Source organism: Brienomyrus brachyistius, unplaced genomic scaffold (genome assembly GCF_023856365.1).
Source record: "Brienomyrus brachyistius isolate T26 unplaced genomic scaffold, BBRACH_0.4 scaffold73, whole genome shotgun sequence".
In the NCBI taxonomy this organism is placed as follows: Eukaryota; Metazoa; Chordata; class Actinopteri; order Osteoglossiformes; family Mormyridae; genus Brienomyrus; species Brienomyrus brachyistius.
Window position 1 is genome coordinate 25,697 of NW_026042348.1, and position 16,022 is coordinate 41,718.

The window sequence follows — 16,022 nt, forward strand, 5'->3', positions numbered from 1 at the left end:
GCTAATCGCCTGGCAAGCGGCGCAGGCTCTCGGTCTGATAAGCGGAACACCGATCAGCTCTGTCTTTCAACAGCAGGGGGCAGTAGAGGTGCACCGTTCCCAGAAACACTGCAATACCGGGTCGATGCGTGGAGCGGACGGGGCAAGCCCCACTTCCGGCTCCCTGTTCCAAAAATCCGTTTAATATGTGGTCCCCTCCATGGGGGACGTATCAGATATTAAACTGATAAGAACAGATACTACACTTGATCTTAGCCAAAAGGCCGAGAAGCGATGCCCGCAGACTGCGCCCCGCCGGGCTCCGGCATGTGGGACGCCGACGGAGCCGGCGCGGCTGGGTCCTCGCCAGCCTCTCTGGGAGGCGGCGCCCGGCGAGACCACGCACGATCCCAGAGGACCAGAAACGCGCCACTGGGCAGATAGAGCCGGCCGCTAAGCCGGGCACAGTCTTACTTTGATACAGCGGCGGTGCAGCTCTGCTTGCACAGAGCCTCCAAAAATACAGCGAACTCATCGCTATCCCTCTCCACGGAAATCTTTAGTAAAAGGCGAAAGATTTATACGGGATGAAGAGAGACCCGAGTCGATGCATAGCCGTCGCTCAGCAGGTGGCCGCTAGCCGGGCCTCCGTGACGCCCCCGCTCGGGGTTGAATTCTCGGGGGCGTCGCAGCCACCGGCCTCGGGGCCCCGACTCCTCCCTGTCCTCCTGGCATCTGAAAGATCAGCAATCATGTAAACAGACATGAGAGAAAATTCAAAAGGCAAAGACGACGGCCTGCCTTACCTCAGCACAGCTGCCCACCCCTCAGAGAGCGTACCATGACCGTGCTTTTTATAATTAAATTAAAAAAAAAAAAAAAAAAAAAAAAAAGAAAAACGGAGGGAAGCGGGACCGGCGCACGGACAGGGTCCGTCCCTCACGACACCGGCTAATCGCCTGGCAAGCGGCGCAGGCTCTCGGTCTGATAAGCGGAACACCGATCAGCTCTGTCTTTCAACAGCAGGAGGCAGTAGAGGTGCACCGTTCCCAGAAACACTGCAATACCGGGTCGATGCGTGGAGCGGACGGGGCAAGCCCCACTTCCGGCTCCCTGTTCCAAAAATCCGTTTAATATGTGGTCCCCTCCATGGGGGACGTATCAGATATTAAACTGATAAGAACAGATACTACACTTGATCTTAGCCAAAAGGCCGAGAAGCGATGCCCGCAGACTGCGCCCCGCCGGGCTCCGGCATGTGGGACGCCGACGGAGCCGGCGCGGCTGGGTCCTCGCCAGCCTCTCTGGGAGGCGGCGCCCGGCGAGACCACGCACGATCCCAGAGGACCAGAAACGCGCCACTGGGCAGATAGAGCCGGCCGCTAAGCCGGGCACAGTCTTACTTTGATACAGCGGCGGTGCAGCTCTGCTTGCACAGAGCCTCCAAAAATACAGCGAACTCATCGCTATCCCTCTCCACGGAAATCTTTAGTAAAAGGCGAAAGATTTATACGGGATGAAGAGAGACCCGAGTCGATGCATAGCCGTCGCTCAGCAGGTGGCCGCTAGCCGGGCCTCCGTGACGCCCCCGCTCGGGGTTGAATTCTCGGGGGCGTCGCAGCCACCGGCCTCGGGGCCCCGACTCCTCCCTGTCCTCCTGGCATCTGAAAGATCAGCAATCATGTAAACAGACATGAGAGAAAATTCAAAAGGCAAAGACGACGGCCTGCCTTACCTCAGCACAGCTGCCCACCCCTCAGAGAGCGTACCATGACCGTGCTTTTTATAATTAAATTAAAAAAAAAAAAAAAAAAAAAAAAAAAGAAAAACGGAGGGAAGCGGGACCGGCGCACGGACAGGGTCCGTCCCTCACGACACCGGCTAATCGCCTGGCAAGCGGCGCAGGCTCTCGGTCTGATAAGCGGAACACCGATCAGCTCTGTCTTTCAACAGCAGGGGGCAGTAGAGGTGCACCGTTCCCAGAAACACTGCAATACCGGGTCGATGCGTGGAGCGGACGGGGCAAGCCCCACTTCCGGCTCCCTGTTCCAAAAATCCGTTTAATATGTGGTCCCCTCCATGGGGGACGTATCAGATATTAAACTGATAAGAACAGATACTACACTTGATCTTAGCCAAAAGGCCGAGAAGCGATGCCCGCAGACTGCGCCCCGCCGGGCTCCGGCATGTGGGACGCCGACGGAGCCGGCGCGGCTGGGTCCTCGCCAGCCTCTCTGGGAGGCGGCGCCCGGCGAGACCACGCACGATCCCAGAGGACCAGAAACGCGCCACTGGGCAGATAGAGCCGGCCGCTAAGCCGGGCACAGTCTTACTTTGATACAGCGGCGGTGCAGCTCTGCTTGCACAGAGCCTCCAAAAATACAGCGAACTCATCGCTATCCCTCTCCACGGAAATCTTTAGTAAAAGGCGAAAGATTTATACGGGATGAAGAGAGACCCGAGTCGATGCATAGCCGTCGCTCAGCAGGTGGCCGCTAGCCGGGCCTCCGTGACGCCCCCGCTCGGGGTTGAATTCTCGGGGGCGTCGCAGCCACCGGCCTCGGGGCCCCGACTCCTCCCTGTCCTCCTGGCATCTGAAAGATCAGCAATCATGTAAACAGACATGAGAGAAAATTCAAAAGGCAAAGACGACGGCCTGCCTTACCTCAGCACAGCTGCCCACCCCTCAGAGAGCGTACCATGACCGTGCTTTTTATAATTAAATTAAAAAAAAAAAAAAAAAAAAAAAAAAAGAAAAACGGAGGGAAGCGGGACCGGCGCACGGACAGGGTCCGTCCCTCACGACACCGGCTAATCGCCTGGCAAGCGGCGCAGGCTCTCGGTCTGATAAGCGGAACACCGATCAGCTCTGTCTTTCAACAGCAGGGGGCAGTAGAGGTGCACCGTTCCCAGAAACACTGCAATACCGGGTCGATGCGTGGAGCGGACGGGGCAAGCCCCACTTCCGGCTCCCTGTTCCAAAAATCCGTTTAATATGTGGTCCCCTCCATGGGGGACGTATCAGATATTAAACTGATAAGAACAGATACTACACTTGATCTTAGCCAAAAGGCCGAGAAGCGATGCCCGCAGACTGCGCCCCGCCGGGCTCCGGCATGTGGGACGCCGACGGAGCCGGCGCGGCTGGGTCCTCGCCAGCCTCTCTGGGAGGCGGCGCCCGGCGAGACCACGCACGATCCCAGAGGACCAGAAACGCGCCACTGGGCAGATAGAGCCGGCCGCTAAGCCGGGCACAGTCTTACTTTGATACAGCGGCGGTGCAGCTCTGCTTGCACAGAGCCTCCAAAAATACAGCGAACTCATCGCTATCCCTCTCCACGGAAATCTTTAGTAAAAGGCGAAAGATTTATACGGGATGAAGAGAGACCCGAGTCGATGCATAGCCGTCGCTCAGCAGGTGGCCGCTAGCCGGGCCTCCGTGACGCCCCCGCTCGGGGTTGAATTCTCGGGGGCGTCGCAGCCACCGGCCTCGGGGCCCCGACTCCTCCCTGTCCTCCTGGCATCTGAAAGATCAGCAATCATGTAAACAGACATGAGAGAAAATTCAAAAGGCAAAGACGACGGCCTGCCTTACCTCAGCACAGCTGCCCACCCCTCAGAGAGCGTACCATGACCGTGCTTTTTATAATTAAATTAAAAAAAAAAAAAAAAAAAAAAAAAAAGAAAAACGGAGGGAAGCGGGACCGGCGCACGGACAGGGTCCGTCCCTCACGACACCGGCTAATCGCCTGGCAAGCGGCGCAGGCTCTCGGTCTGATAAGCGGAACACCGATCAGCTCTGTCTTTCAACAGCAGGAGGCAGTAGAGGTGCACCGTTCCCAGAAACACTGCAATACCGGGTCGATGCGTGGAGCGGACGGGGCAAGCCCCACTTCCGGCTCCCTGTTCCAAAAATCCGTTTAATATGTGGTCCCCTCCATGGGGGACGTATCAGATATTAAACTGATAAGAACAGATACTACACTTGATCTTAGCCAAAAGGCCGAGAAGCGATGCCCGCAGACTGCGCCCCGCCGGGCTCCGGCATGTGGGACGCCGACGGAGCCGGCGCGGCTGGGTCCTCGCCAGCCTCTCTGGGAGGCGGCGCCCGGCGAGACCACGCACGATCCCAGAGGACCAGAAACGCGCCACTGGGCAGATAGAGCCGGCCGCTAAGCCGGGCACAGTCTTACTTTGATACAGCGGCGGTGCAGCTCTGCTTGCACAGAGCCTCCAAAAATACAGCGAACTCATCGCTATCCCTCTCCACGGAAATCTTTAGTAAAAGGCGAAAGATTTATACGGGATGAAGAGAGACCCGAGTCGATGCATAGCCGTCGCTCAGCAGGTGGCCGCTAGCCGGGCCTCCGTGACGCCCCCGCTCGGGGTTGAATTCTCGGGGGCGTCGCAGCCACCGGCCTCGGGGCCCCGACTCCTCCCTGTCCTCCTGGCATCTGAAAGATCAGCAATCATGTAAACAGACATGAGAGAAAATTCAAAAGGCAAAGACGACGGCCTGCCTTACCTCAGCACAGCTGCCCACCCCTCAGAGAGCGTACCATGACCGTGCTTTTTATAATTAAATTAAAAAAAAAAAAAAAAAAAAAAAAAAAGAAAAACGGAGGGAAGCGGGACCGGCGCACGGACAGGGTCCGTCCCTCACGACACCGGCTAATCGCCTGGCAAGCGGCGCAGGCTCTCGGTCTGATAAGCGGAACACCGATCAGCTCTGTCTTTCAACAGCAGGGGGCAGTAGAGGTGCACCGTTCCCAGAAACACTGCAATACCGGGTCGATGCGTGGAGCGGACGGGGCAAGCCCCACTTCCGGCTCCCTGTTCCAAAAATCCGTTTAATATGTGGTCCCCTCCATGGGGGACGTATCAGATATTAAACTGATAAGAACAGATACTACACTTGATCTTAGCCAAAAGGCCGAGAAGCGATGCCCGCAGACTGCGCCCCGCCGGGCTCCGGCATGTGGGACGCCGACGGAGCCGGCGCGGCTGGGTCCTCGCCAGCCTCTCTGGGAGGCGGCGCCCGGCGAGACCACGCACGATCCCAGAGGACCAGAAACGCGCCACTGGGCAGATAGAGCCGGCCGCTAAGCCGGGCACAGTCTTACTTTGATACAGCGGCGGTGCAGCTCTGCTTGCACAGAGCCTCCAAAAATACAGCGAACTCATCGCTATCCCTCTCCACGGAAATCTTTAGTAAAAGGCGAAAGATTTATACGGGATGAAGAGAGACCCGAGTCGATGCATAGCCGTCGCTCAGCAGGTGGCCGCTAGCCGGGCCTCCGTGACGCCCCCGCTCGGGGTTGAATTCTCGGGGGCGTCGCAGCCACCGGCCTCGGGGCCCCGACTCCTCCCTGTCCTCCTGGCATCTGAAAGATCAGCAATCATGTAAACAGACATGAGAGAAAATTCAAAAGGCAAAGACGACGGCCTGCCTTACCTCAGCACAGCTGCCCACCCCTCAGAGAGCGTACCATGACCGTGCTTTTTATAATTAAATTAAAAAAAAAAAAAAAAAAAAAAAAAAAGAAAAACGGAGGGAAGCGGGACCGGCGCACGGACAGGGTCCGTCCCTCACGACACCGGCTAATCGCCTGGCAAGCGGCGCAGGCTCTCGGTCTGATAAGCGGAACACCGATCAGCTCTGTCTTTCAACAGCAGGGGGCAGTAGAGGTGCACCGTTCCCAGAAACACTGCAATACCGGGTCGATGCGTGGAGCGGACGGGGCAAGCCCCACTTCCGGCTCCCTGTTCCAAAAATCCGTTTAATATGTGGTCCCCTCCATGGGGGACGTATCAGATATTAAACTGATAAGAACAGATACTACACTTGATCTTAGCCAAAAGGCCGAGAAGCGATGCCCGCAGACTGCGCCCCGCCGGGCTCCGGCATGTGGGACGCCGACGGAGCCGGCGCGGCTGGGTCCTCGCCAGCCTCTCTGGGAGGCGGCGCCCGGCGAGACCACGCACGATCCCAGAGGACCAGAAACGCGCCACTGGGCAGATAGAGCCGGCCGCTAAGCCGGGCACAGTCTTACTTTGATACAGCGGCGGTGCAGCTCTGCTTGCACAGAGCCTCCAAAAATACAGCGAACTCATCGCTATCCCTCTCCACGGAAATCTTTAGTAAAAGGCGAAAGATTTATACGGGATGAAGAGAGACCCGAGTCGATGCATAGCCGTCGCTCAGCAGGTGGCCGCTAGCCGGGCCTCCGTGACGCCCCCGCTCGGGGTTGAATTCTCGGGGGCGTCGCAGCCACCGGCCTCGGGGCCCCGACTCCTCCCTGTCCTCCTGGCATCTGAAAGATCAGCAATCATGTAAACAGACATGAGAGAAAATTCAAAAGGCAAAGACGACGGCCTGCCTTACCTCAGCACAGCTGCCCACCCCTCAGAGAGCGTACCATGACCGTGCTTTTTATAATTAAATTAAAAAAAAAAAAAAAAAAAAAAAAAAGAAAAACGGAGGGAAGCGGGACCGGCGCACGGACAGGGTCCGTCCCTCACGACACCGGCTAATCGCCTGGCAAGCGGCGCAGGCTCTCGGTCTGATAAGCGGAACACCGATCAGCTCTGTCTTTCAACAGCAGGAGGCAGTAGAGGTGCACCGTTCCCAGAAACACTGCAATACCGGGTCGATGCGTGGAGCGGACGGGGCAAGCCCCACTTCCGGCTCCCTGTTCCAAAAATCCGTTTAATATGTGGTCCCCTCCATGGGGGACGTATCAGATATTAAACTGATAAGAACAGATACTACACTTGATCTTAGCCAAAAGGCCGAGAAGCGATGCCCGCAGACTGCGCCCCGCCGGGCTCCGGCATGTGGGACGCCGACGGAGCCGGCGCGGCTGGGTCCTCGCCAGCCTCTCTGGGAGGCGGCGCCCGGCGAGACCACGCACGATCCCAGAGGACCAGAAACGCGCCACTGGGCAGATAGAGCCGGCCGCTAAGCCGGGCACAGTCTTACTTTGATACAGCGGCGGTGCAGCTCTGCTTGCACAGAGCCTCCAAAAATACAGCGAACTCATCGCTATCCCTCTCCACGGAAATCTTTAGTAAAAGGCGAAAGATTTATACGGGATGAAGAGAGACCCGAGTCGATGCATAGCCGTCGCTCAGCAGGTGGCCGCTAGCCGGGCCTCCGTGACGCCCCCGCTCGGGGTTGAATTCTCGGGGGCGTCGCAGCCACCGGCCTCGGGGCCCCGACTCCTCCCTGTCCTCCTGGCATCTGAAAGATCAGCAATCATGTAAACAGACATGAGAGAAAATTCAAAAGGCAAAGACGACGGCCTGCCTTACCTCAGCACAGCTGCCCACCCCTCAGAGAGCGTACCATGACCGTGCTTTTTATAATTAAATTAAAAAAAAAAAAAAAAAAAAAAAAAAAGAAAAACGGAGGGAAGCGGGACCGGCGCACGGACAGGGTCCGTCCCTCACGACACCGGCTAATCGCCTGGCAAGCGGCGCAGGCTCTCGGTCTGATAAGCGGAACACCGATCAGCTCTGTCTTTCAACAGCAGGGGGCAGTAGAGGTGCACCGTTCCCAGAAACACTGCAATACCGGGTCGATGCGTGGAGCGGACGGGGCAAGCCCCACTTCCGGCTCCCTGTTCCAAAAATCCGTTTAATATGTGGTCCCCTCCATGGGGGACGTATCAGATATTAAACTGATAAGAACAGATACTACACTTGATCTTAGCCAAAAGGCCGAGAAGCGATGCCCGCAGACTGCGCCCCGCCGGGCTCCGGCATGTGGGACGCCGACGGAGCCGGCGCGGCTGGGTCCTCGCCAGCCTCTCTGGGAGGCGGCGCCCGGCGAGACCACGCACGATCCCAGAGGACCAGAAACGCGCCACTGGGCAGATAGAGCCGGCCGCTAAGCCGGGCACAGTCTTACTTTGATACAGCGGCGGTGCAGCTCTGCTTGCACAGAGCCTCCAAAAATACAGCGAACTCATCGCTATCCCTCTCCACGGAAATCTTTAGTAAAAGGCGAAAGATTTATACGGGATGAAGAGAGACCCGAGTCGATGCATAGCCGTCGCTCAGCAGGTGGCCGCTAGCCGGGCCTCCGTGACGCCCCCGCTCAGGGTTGAATTCTCGGGGGCGTCGCAGCCACCGGCCTCGGGGCCCCGACTCCTCCCTGTCCTCCTGGCATCTGAAAGATCAGCAATCATGTAAACAGACATGAGAGAAAATTCAAAAGGCAAAGACGACGGCCTGCCTTACCTCAGCACAGCTGCCCACCCCTCAGAGAGCGTACCATGACCGTGCTTTTTATAATTAAATTAAAAAAAAAAAAAAAAAAAAAAAAAAGAAAAACGGAGGGAAGCGGGACCGGCGCACGGACAGGGTCCGTCCCTCACGACACCGGCTAATCGCCTGGCAAGCGGCGCAGGCTCTCGGTCTGATAAGCGGAACACCGATCAGCTCTGTCTTTCAACAGCAGGGGGCAGTAGAGGTGCACCGTTCCCAGAAACACTGCAATACCGGGTCGATGCGTGGAGCGGACGGGGCAAGCCCCACTTCCGGCTCCCTGTTCCAAAAATCCGTTTAATATGTGGTCCCCTCCATGGGGGACGTATCAGATATTAAACTGATAAGAACAGATACTACACTTGATCTTAGCCAAAAGGCCGAGAAGCGATGCCCGCAGACTGCGCCCCGCCGGGCTCCGGCATGTGGGACGCCGACGGAGCCGGCGCGGCTGGGTCCTCGCCAGCCTCTCTGGGAGGCGGCGCCCGGCGAGACCACGCACGATCCCAGAGGACCAGAAACGCGCCACTGGGCAGATAGAGCCGGCCGCTAAGCCGGGCACAGTCTTACTTTGATACAGCGGCGGTGCAGCTCTGCTTGCACAGAGCCTCCAAAAATACAGCGAACTCATCGCTATCCCTCTCCACGGAAATCTTTAGTAAAAGGCGAAAGATTTATACGGGATGAAGAGAGACCCGAGTCGATGCATAGCCGTCGCTCAGCAGGTGGCCGCTAGCCGGGCCTCCGTGACGCCCCCGCTCGGGGTTGAATTCTCGGGGGCGTCGCAGCCACCGGCCTCGGGGCCCCGACTCCTCCCTGTCCTCCTGGCATCTGAAAGATCAGCAATCATGTAAACAGACATGAGAGAAAATTCAAAAGGCAAAGACGACGGCCTGCCTTACCTCAGCACAGCTGCCCACCCCTCAGAGAGCGTACCATGACCGTGCTTTTTATAATTAAATTAAAAAAAAAAAAAAAAAAAAAAAAAAGAAAAACGGAGGGAAGCGGGACCGGCGCACGGACAGGGTCCGTCCCTCACGACACCGGCTAATCGCCTGGCAAGCGGCGCAGGCTCTCGGTCTGATAAGCGGAACACCGATCAGCTCTGTCTTTCAACAGCAGGAGGCAGTAGAGGTGCACCGTTCCCAGAAACACTGCAATACCGGGTCGATGCGTGGAGCGGACGGGGCAAGCCCCACTTCCGGCTCCCTGTTCCAAAAATCCGTTTAATATGTGGTCCCCTCCATGGGGGACGTATCAGATATTAAACTGATAAGAACAGATACTACACTTGATCTTAGCCAAAAGGCCGAGAAGCGATGCCCGCAGACTGCGCCCCGCCGGGCTCCGGCATGTGGGACGCCGACGGAGCCGGCGCGGCTGGGTCCTCGCCAGCCTCTCTGGGAGGCGGCGCCCGGCGAGACCACGCACGATCCCAGAGGACCAGAAACGCGCCACTGGGCAGATAGAGCCGGCCGCTAAGCCGGGCACAGTCTTACTTTGATACAGCGGCGGTGCAGCTCTGCTTGCACAGAGCCTCCAAAAATACAGCGAACTCATCGCTATCCCTCTCCACGGAAATCTTTAGTAAAAGGCGAAAGATTTATACGGGATGAAGAGAGACCCGAGTCGATGCATAGCCGTCGCTCAGCAGGTGGCCGCTAGCCGGGCCTCCGTGACGCCCCCGCTCGGGGTTGAATTCTCGGGGGCGTCGCAGCCACCGGCCTCGGGGCCCCGACTCCTCCCTGTCCTCCTGGCATCTGAAAGATCAGCAATCATGTAAACAGACATGAGAGAAAATTCAAAAGGCAAAGACGACGGCCTGCCTTACCTCAGCACAGCTGCCCACCCCTCAGAGAGCGTACCATGACCGTGCTTTTTATAATTAAATTAAAAAAAAAAAAAAAAAAAAAAAAAAAGAAAAACGGAGGGAAGCGGGACCGGCGCACGGACAGGGTCCGTCCCTCACGACACCGGCTAATCGCCTGGCAAGCGGCGCAGGCTCTCGGTCTGATAAGCGGAACACCGATCAGCTCTGTCTTTCAACAGCAGGAGGCAGTAGAGGTGCACCGTTCCCAGAAACACTGCAATACCGGGTCGATGCGTGGAGCGGACGGGGCAAGCCCCACTTCCGGCTCCCTGTTCCAAAAATCCGTTTAATATGTGGTCCCCTCCATGGGGGACGTATCAGATATTAAACTGATAAGAACAGATTTTTTTGCTTTATTCATTTTATTTCATGCTTTATTAAACGGTTCTGTACATTTTAAATTCACACAATAAAAACCTTTAAAACAATATTAAACAAATATATCACAGAACCATTCCCTATAGGATAAGCAAAACATAACAATAAAAACAAGTAATACATATACACACTTTAAAATCTGATTACAATCATATGGCCATTAACATAATTAAAATGTCACCTCAAATGCAAGCCATTAAAATATTAAAACCTTAAAAAAGGAACAGACCCGTAGACCTCAGGCCTCGGCACAAGGGTCGGGTTAAAACAGGGTTATGCATCATCCTAAAACACATAAAATCAATGGCCTCAGGCTAAAAAACTGGTTAGTCGCAGACATGGCACAGCACATAGAATAAAATGTTAATAAATACAGTTAATGTTAATACATAAAGGTGCTAAAAGTGACCAACCACAGCCGTGCTCAATCTCAGTACATGCAGTTAATTAAAAGAATATTTGCAACACCATACACGCACAAAAAACAAAGCACACTTACCTAAAACCCAAAGTACCTCCTGTGTGCTTCAGGACAGTGCGTCATGTCGACCCTGTAGGATGGAGCGTCACCACCTAAATGAAACGGGGCTAAAGCCAAAAGAGGCCCCTCCACCTCTCCTTGGCCTCGTGGTAGCCCCGTTGGATGACGTCGGTCTCCATCCTGAAACCCAAATCGGCCCGGATTTTGCGGAATACCCCTTGTGCCTCCAGACGAACCCCTCTGCGGATGAGCGCGGTCCTGGCATTCCAAAGCTCTCGCTTGGTAATGCTGACCAGCAGCCACATCCAGGGGCCGAAGGGGTTATGGAGGTTGGGGTCCCACCCCTTCAACACCTTGTCGTAGGTCAGACCGGGCTGCGGGTCTACACGTCCACACAGGCCCGCTACCAACCCCCAGACTCTCTGTGCATGCCCGCAGTCCCAAAACACGTGCTTGATGGTCTCATCCTCGCTGCACTCGGGCCTGGGGCAGCGGGGGTGTCTGGTCAGCTTATGCCTGTGCAAGACGTCCCTGACTGGCAGCTTACCATGAAGGCACTGCCAGTTCAGGTCCTGCAGCCTGTGATCCAAACCCTTAGGCTGGATTCTCGCCCATGTGCCTTCCTCCAGGCCCAACATGGCCCGAGTCTCCCTATGACCAAGCAAAGCCTTGTAAAGGGCTCTGTGCTTGGTCAGGGCCTCTGTCTTGACACCTGCCGGAATAGACTTACTCCACTTGACAGCGTGGCTGTAGTGAACCGGCAGGGTCTCAGCCTTGGGGCCGAGGTTGGTCCACGACGCCACCAGGCGTCTCATGGGGAGAGCCAGCCACAGACGCACAAAGTGCTGATGGGGGTGCTCGAGGGGAGCTGCCAGGCGCGTGCAGAGCTGCGAGAAGAACAGGCAGTCAAGCTTGAGAGGAAAGTCAATAACGTCCCTCCCCCCACTGTCCTTTCCGAGATACATCACTTCCCTACGCACGTACTCATACCTGCCCCCCCAGACGAGGTTAAAAACGTCCCTCGTCAGGCCCCTCCGCATGAAGCGGGGCAAAGGGTACACATGTGCAAGGTAGAGCAGGGTGGGAAGAATATCCACTTTTAAGGCTAAAACCTTACCTTGGAAGGACAGGGACCTGGACTTCCACAGTCCGATCTTCCGCCTGGCGATCGCCAACCGCTCCTCCCAGTTCAACCGGGCGGCACCATCCGAAAGGAAGTTGACCCCCAAAACTTTGAGAGGACCGTCACAGAGGGTGAGACCACCTGCGACGTCCTCCCTCGCCTTCCAGCTGCCGAAATACTTGGCCACCGACTTACTGAGGTTGAGCGTCGCGCCAGAGGCCCAACCGAACGCGTGAACGAGGCTCAAGGCATGACCGAGAGACTGATCCGAGCAGACGAAAAGCGTGGTGTCGTCTGCATACTGGGTCAGTTTAACAGTTGTCCCCCGACTTCCTGGGATAAGAAGGCCATGGACCCCGGGGTGGGTGCGAATGGCGCACGCCAGTGGCTCTATATAGAGCGCGTAGAGGAGGGGGGAGAGGGGACATCCCTGCCTCACTCCACTCCGCTGGGGCACCAAATCACTCAGGAAGCCATTGATAACAACATGGCTCCCAACTTCGTTATACAAAGTGTGTAACCACCCCAGGTAATTGGGCCCGAAGCCAAACTTACCCAATACTTTGAACAGGAAGCGGTGATCTACCCGGTCGAAGGCTTTCTCCTGGTCCAACCTGACCAGCAGGAGAGGGAGGTTCCTATCCTCCACCCAGGCGATGGCGTCGCGGATGAGGTGGAGATTCCACGTCGCCGATCGACCCGGTACTCCACACGTCTGGTCGCTGTGAACCAGATGAGCCATGGCCTTCTTCAGGCGTTCGGTAAGGGTCTTTGCGATGAGCTTTGTGTCTACACAAAGCATGGTCAGGGGCCTCCAGTTGCCAAGGTCGGCCCGATCGCCCTTCTTGTGCAACAAAGAGAGGACCCCCGACCTCATGCTCCTAGTGAGCAAACCCCGGCGCTGAACGTCCTCTACAACCTGCAGTAATTCCGGCCCGAGGACATCCCAAAAGGTGGAATAAAATTCCACCGGGAGCCCATCAAGGCCAGGTACCTTGCGGCGGTTCATCTTGCCAAGCACTGCGGTCAGCTCGGCCAAGGTGATGGGGGCTTCTAAGCCGTCCCAGATGTCACTGGGAAGACAAGGTGAGATGTTATCTAGGAAGCGCTCCCCAGCAACCGGGTCCGTGTCCCTAACATTAAAAAGGTTAAGATAAAACAATTTAGCAACCTCCAGCATGTCTGATGTATCCTTGACTATATTGCCATTTGAGGCACGGAGAGAGCTAAAGCTCTTCTCCTCCCGGGCTTCCCTGGCTCTGTGGGAAAAAAAAAGAATTGCACTTTTCATTATTTTCCACATCAAATATTTTGTCGCGGAGCATTTGGGCCGAGGCAGCCTGTTCATGCAGGCGCCTCAGCTCACCCTTTATGTCAAGCAGCCGCTCGTGGTTGATGGTGCCCCCGTTGTTGTGAGCGGCGTATTCATCCCGCAACCTTCTCTCCAGCCGCAGAATGGAGAACTTCTTCTCCATCCTGCGCTGCTTGCTGTACTGCATGGAGAAGGTTCGGATCTTGTCCTTCACACTCTCCCACCATTCGGCCACGGAGGGGAAGGTAGGCTTGTCCTTCTGCCACTCGGAGAAGTGATCTAAAAAAAGGTGTCTAAAATCTCTCTCCTCCAGGATCTGCAGGTTCATTTTCCAATAGCCGCCCCCATATACAGGGGCGTCTATGGAGACAGTGGCCTCCACTGCCAGATGGTCAGTGGGCCACTGTGGGGAGAGGGACACCTTTTTAAAAACAACGGGGGGTGAAGCTAAAATGTAGTCGATGCGGCTGCTGGCTCCGCGACTATTATGCCAGGTGAAGCCCGGCATGCTGGGGTTGCATGTTTTAAAACCGTCAACAAGTTTAAAGGAACGAATAAAATGGCGAAAATGCCCTGAGCTGACATCCTGTCTACCCTCCAACGAGATGTTAAAGTCCCCTCCTAAAATCAAGTGTCGATCTGTGACACAGAACGGGGACAACTCTTCAAAGAGAGTTATACGGGACGAGGCCTCCACCGGAGCGTAGACACATATGGCCCGGAGGCGCTGTCCCCTCCATGTGGCGTCCACTCCCAAAACCCTGCCCTGAAGGACGGTAAACGCACTTACTTCTTCAAAGGCGCGGTCGCCAAAAAGGATCCCGACGCCTGAGGAGTGGACGCCACCTACGCTCCAGTAGGATCTACCCTTCTTCCACTGTCGTGAAAAGAGAGCCTCGTCCCGCTGGTCCCGGAGGTGGACTTCCTGCAGAAAACAAATGCTGAAGGGAGAAGATGCCAGCTGGCTAAAAACAGATGTACGTTTTAAAATGTTCCTCAAACCCCTTACATTCAAGGTGACAATATTAAAATTGGCCATAGAATGCTAAAATAATAATACAATTAAAAACAACAAACTAAAATAATAAAAGCCAGCCATTAAAAACAATACTGTCCTACTGCCCCCCCTCCTCAGTCAACCTCAAAAGGTCCCCCAATTCCAGCCCCCCCCAGGTACTCCTGTTCATTAGCAGTGTCCTGTTGACCGCTGTACTCCTGGGGGGGTACAGGGGACTGTCCCAAGTTCCACACCAGACGGGGGGCCTCTAACATCGGGGAGGGGGGACACTGTCGGCCTTGGTCCCCGGCCGCCACTGCTGGCGAGGAGGCCGCCGGAGGGCTGGATGCGTAGGGTTGCGCCTCCCTTCTGCTCTTCTTCCTCCCCCGGGGGGATGCACCGCTCTTCTTTCGCCTGCTGCTGACGCCTGGAGCCAGGGCGAGCTGCTCCACCTTGTTCGGAGACCCCTCCTGCATTGGTGTCGCACTCGAAGGGGCCTCCTCCACCTCGACCAGGGCTTCTCCTCCTGCCCCCGTCGCCGGCTGTTCCTGCCCAGTCGTGGGGGCTAGGGCTCCCCACCATTCTCCGTGCCGACTGCTCTGTTACCCGACAGAGCGTCGGCATATGTAGTCTTTTTCTGTGGGCAGGAACGAGCCAGATGGTCCTCGCCGTTGCAGTGAATGCAGCGACGGGGGCCCTTGCAGTCCCTGGCCATGTGCCCCGACTCCAGGCAGTTGCGGCAGCGCAGGTTGGCGCATCCCTCCAGGGTGTGTCCAAAGCTGTGGCACTGCCGGCAGAAGGGAGGCTGTCCAGAATAAAAAAGGTATGCCTTATTTCCCTGTAGAGTAAAATAGGCTGGGGGGTGGCTAAAACCGCCTGCCCCATTAGCGTCCGGGCGCAGGCGGGCCTGGAACTGGCGTCGGCCAGTCCAGATCCCCAGCTCATCCCGGATGTCCCTGTGGCCAGGAAGGAGGTCCACATACTTTGTCAGAAATTGGGAAACGGCCTCGGCGGTAACATGCGGGTTGAAACAATGGACGGTAATTACCCGCTTGTCGGGCCACCACAGCGGCTCGATGTTGTAACGTCCGAGGAGGGAGTGCTGGGCCCCCTCCTTGCTCCGCTCCAGGACCTTGGTGTAACTCTCGTCGGTGGACAAGGTGACCTCGAAGAAGCGGAAGGGCCCATTCCGCTGTACGCAGAGGATGTCCTGCATCTGAAGGCCCAGTGCTTTGAAGGCCACCTCCCGGATGAAGGCCAGCCGGTCGGAGAAGGTGCCCACCTCCCCCTCAGCCCTCCAGCAGAACCGGGCGGTATTCCGCAGGCCCCCGCGTGCTACCAGCCACAGCCCGCTGAAGGGCTTCCTCGATGGTCCGCCGGCCGTTGCCATCCGGGAAGGTCCACCGACGTCGCCGCTGGAGCAGAGTCCTTCCGCCGCCATGGTCCCGACGTCCGCCAATCCGATCCAATGAGCCGAGCAGAGCTAAACTATAAAAGCAGCTAAAAATAAAAACACCAGTTCGCCCAGCAGGGCGGCGGACAAGCCACCAGCCACTGCGGGATCCCCAGCCTACTAAAAACAGAAATAAAAGCAGGGGTAAAAGGCTAAAA

At 56.5% G+C, this 16,022-nt stretch overlaps 1 protein-coding gene and 23 non-coding genes across 53 annotated transcripts in view; all 24 read right to left on the reverse strand.

Moving 5' to 3' along the window:
• Positions 1 to 83: 83 nt before the first annotated feature.
• On the reverse strand, positions 84 to 275 carry LOC125726595 (U2 spliceosomal RNA). The gene has a single exon (XR_007388289.1). It is a non-coding gene; the product is annotated as a U2 spliceosomal RNA (small nuclear RNA).
• A 197-nt stretch (positions 276 to 472) lies between these two features.
• On the reverse strand, positions 473 to 586 carry LOC125726564 (U5 spliceosomal RNA). Its single transcript, XR_007388260.1, has one exon. It is a non-coding gene; the product is annotated as a U5 spliceosomal RNA (small nuclear RNA).
• A 426-nt stretch (positions 587 to 1,012) lies between these two features.
• Positions 1,013 to 1,204, reverse strand: LOC125726597 (U2 spliceosomal RNA). The gene has a single exon (XR_007388291.1). It is a non-coding gene; the product is annotated as a U2 spliceosomal RNA (small nuclear RNA).
• Positions 1,205 to 1,401: 197 nt separating this feature from the next.
• LOC125726566 (U5 spliceosomal RNA) lies at positions 1,402 to 1,515 on the reverse strand. The gene has a single exon (XR_007388261.1). It is a non-coding gene; the product is annotated as a U5 spliceosomal RNA (small nuclear RNA).
• Positions 1,516 to 1,942: 427 nt separating this feature from the next.
• On the reverse strand, positions 1,943 to 2,134 carry LOC125726598 (U2 spliceosomal RNA). Its single transcript, XR_007388292.1, has one exon. It is a non-coding gene; the product is annotated as a U2 spliceosomal RNA (small nuclear RNA).
• Positions 2,135 to 2,331: 197 nt separating this feature from the next.
• Positions 2,332 to 2,445, reverse strand: LOC125726567 (U5 spliceosomal RNA). Its single transcript, XR_007388262.1, has one exon. It is a non-coding gene; the product is annotated as a U5 spliceosomal RNA (small nuclear RNA).
• Positions 2,446 to 2,872: 427 nt separating this feature from the next.
• On the reverse strand, positions 2,873 to 3,064 carry LOC125726599 (U2 spliceosomal RNA). Its single transcript, XR_007388293.1, has one exon. It is a non-coding gene; the product is annotated as a U2 spliceosomal RNA (small nuclear RNA).
• A 197-nt stretch (positions 3,065 to 3,261) lies between these two features.
• Positions 3,262 to 3,375, reverse strand: LOC125726568 (U5 spliceosomal RNA). The gene has a single exon (XR_007388263.1). It is a non-coding gene; the product is annotated as a U5 spliceosomal RNA (small nuclear RNA).
• Positions 3,376 to 3,802: 427 nt separating this feature from the next.
• LOC125726600 (U2 spliceosomal RNA) lies at positions 3,803 to 3,994 on the reverse strand. The gene has a single exon (XR_007388294.1). It is a non-coding gene; the product is annotated as a U2 spliceosomal RNA (small nuclear RNA).
• A 197-nt stretch (positions 3,995 to 4,191) lies between these two features.
• LOC125726569 (U5 spliceosomal RNA) lies at positions 4,192 to 4,305 on the reverse strand. Its single transcript, XR_007388264.1, has one exon. It is a non-coding gene; the product is annotated as a U5 spliceosomal RNA (small nuclear RNA).
• A 427-nt stretch (positions 4,306 to 4,732) lies between these two features.
• Positions 4,733 to 4,924, reverse strand: LOC125726601 (U2 spliceosomal RNA). The gene has a single exon (XR_007388295.1). It is a non-coding gene; the product is annotated as a U2 spliceosomal RNA (small nuclear RNA).
• Positions 4,925 to 5,121: 197 nt separating this feature from the next.
• LOC125726570 (U5 spliceosomal RNA) lies at positions 5,122 to 5,235 on the reverse strand. Its single transcript, XR_007388265.1, has one exon. It is a non-coding gene; the product is annotated as a U5 spliceosomal RNA (small nuclear RNA).
• Positions 5,236 to 5,662: 427 nt separating this feature from the next.
• Positions 5,663 to 5,854, reverse strand: LOC125726602 (U2 spliceosomal RNA). The gene has a single exon (XR_007388296.1). It is a non-coding gene; the product is annotated as a U2 spliceosomal RNA (small nuclear RNA).
• A 197-nt stretch (positions 5,855 to 6,051) lies between these two features.
• On the reverse strand, positions 6,052 to 6,165 carry LOC125726571 (U5 spliceosomal RNA). Its single transcript, XR_007388266.1, has one exon. It is a non-coding gene; the product is annotated as a U5 spliceosomal RNA (small nuclear RNA).
• Positions 6,166 to 6,591: 426 nt separating this feature from the next.
• Positions 6,592 to 6,783, reverse strand: LOC125726603 (U2 spliceosomal RNA). The gene has a single exon (XR_007388297.1). It is a non-coding gene; the product is annotated as a U2 spliceosomal RNA (small nuclear RNA).
• Positions 6,784 to 6,980: 197 nt separating this feature from the next.
• Positions 6,981 to 7,094, reverse strand: LOC125726572 (U5 spliceosomal RNA). The gene has a single exon (XR_007388267.1). It is a non-coding gene; the product is annotated as a U5 spliceosomal RNA (small nuclear RNA).
• A 427-nt stretch (positions 7,095 to 7,521) lies between these two features.
• LOC125726604 (U2 spliceosomal RNA) lies at positions 7,522 to 7,713 on the reverse strand. Its single transcript, XR_007388298.1, has one exon. It is a non-coding gene; the product is annotated as a U2 spliceosomal RNA (small nuclear RNA).
• A 197-nt stretch (positions 7,714 to 7,910) lies between these two features.
• LOC125726573 (U5 spliceosomal RNA) lies at positions 7,911 to 8,024 on the reverse strand. The gene has a single exon (XR_007388268.1). It is a non-coding gene; the product is annotated as a U5 spliceosomal RNA (small nuclear RNA).
• A 426-nt stretch (positions 8,025 to 8,450) lies between these two features.
• On the reverse strand, positions 8,451 to 8,642 carry LOC125726605 (U2 spliceosomal RNA). Its single transcript, XR_007388299.1, has one exon. It is a non-coding gene; the product is annotated as a U2 spliceosomal RNA (small nuclear RNA).
• Positions 8,643 to 8,839: 197 nt separating this feature from the next.
• Positions 8,840 to 8,953, reverse strand: LOC125726575 (U5 spliceosomal RNA). Its single transcript, XR_007388270.1, has one exon. It is a non-coding gene; the product is annotated as a U5 spliceosomal RNA (small nuclear RNA).
• A 426-nt stretch (positions 8,954 to 9,379) lies between these two features.
• On the reverse strand, positions 9,380 to 9,571 carry LOC125726606 (U2 spliceosomal RNA). The gene has a single exon (XR_007388300.1). It is a non-coding gene; the product is annotated as a U2 spliceosomal RNA (small nuclear RNA).
• A 197-nt stretch (positions 9,572 to 9,768) lies between these two features.
• On the reverse strand, positions 9,769 to 9,882 carry LOC125726576 (U5 spliceosomal RNA). The gene has a single exon (XR_007388271.1). It is a non-coding gene; the product is annotated as a U5 spliceosomal RNA (small nuclear RNA).
• Positions 9,883 to 10,309: 427 nt separating this feature from the next.
• Positions 10,310 to 10,506, reverse strand: LOC125726617 (U2 spliceosomal RNA). Its single transcript, XR_007388309.1, has one exon. It is a non-coding gene; the product is annotated as a U2 spliceosomal RNA (small nuclear RNA).
• A 3,891-nt stretch (positions 10,507 to 14,397) lies between these two features.
• The window catches only part of LOC125726509 (zinc finger CCHC domain-containing protein 3-like), a 421,979-nt gene continuing 420,354 nt past the window's right edge, over positions 14,398 to 16,022 (reverse strand). For 15 of the 30 annotated variants that reach the window (XM_049002923.1, XM_049002929.1, XM_049002921.1 and 12 more), the window contains one exon: positions 14,398 to 15,899. In XM_049002923.1, the coding sequence (XP_048858880.1) occupies positions 14,977 to 15,852 (876 nt within the window). In that variant the 5' untranslated portion in view covers positions 15,853 to 15,899 and the 3' untranslated portion in view covers positions 14,398 to 14,976. Of the gene's footprint in view, positions 15,985 to 16,022 lie in introns of all 30 variants that reach the window. The other 15 variants (XM_049002913.1, XM_049002912.1, XM_049002914.1 and 12 more) reach the window with 4 other exon arrangements.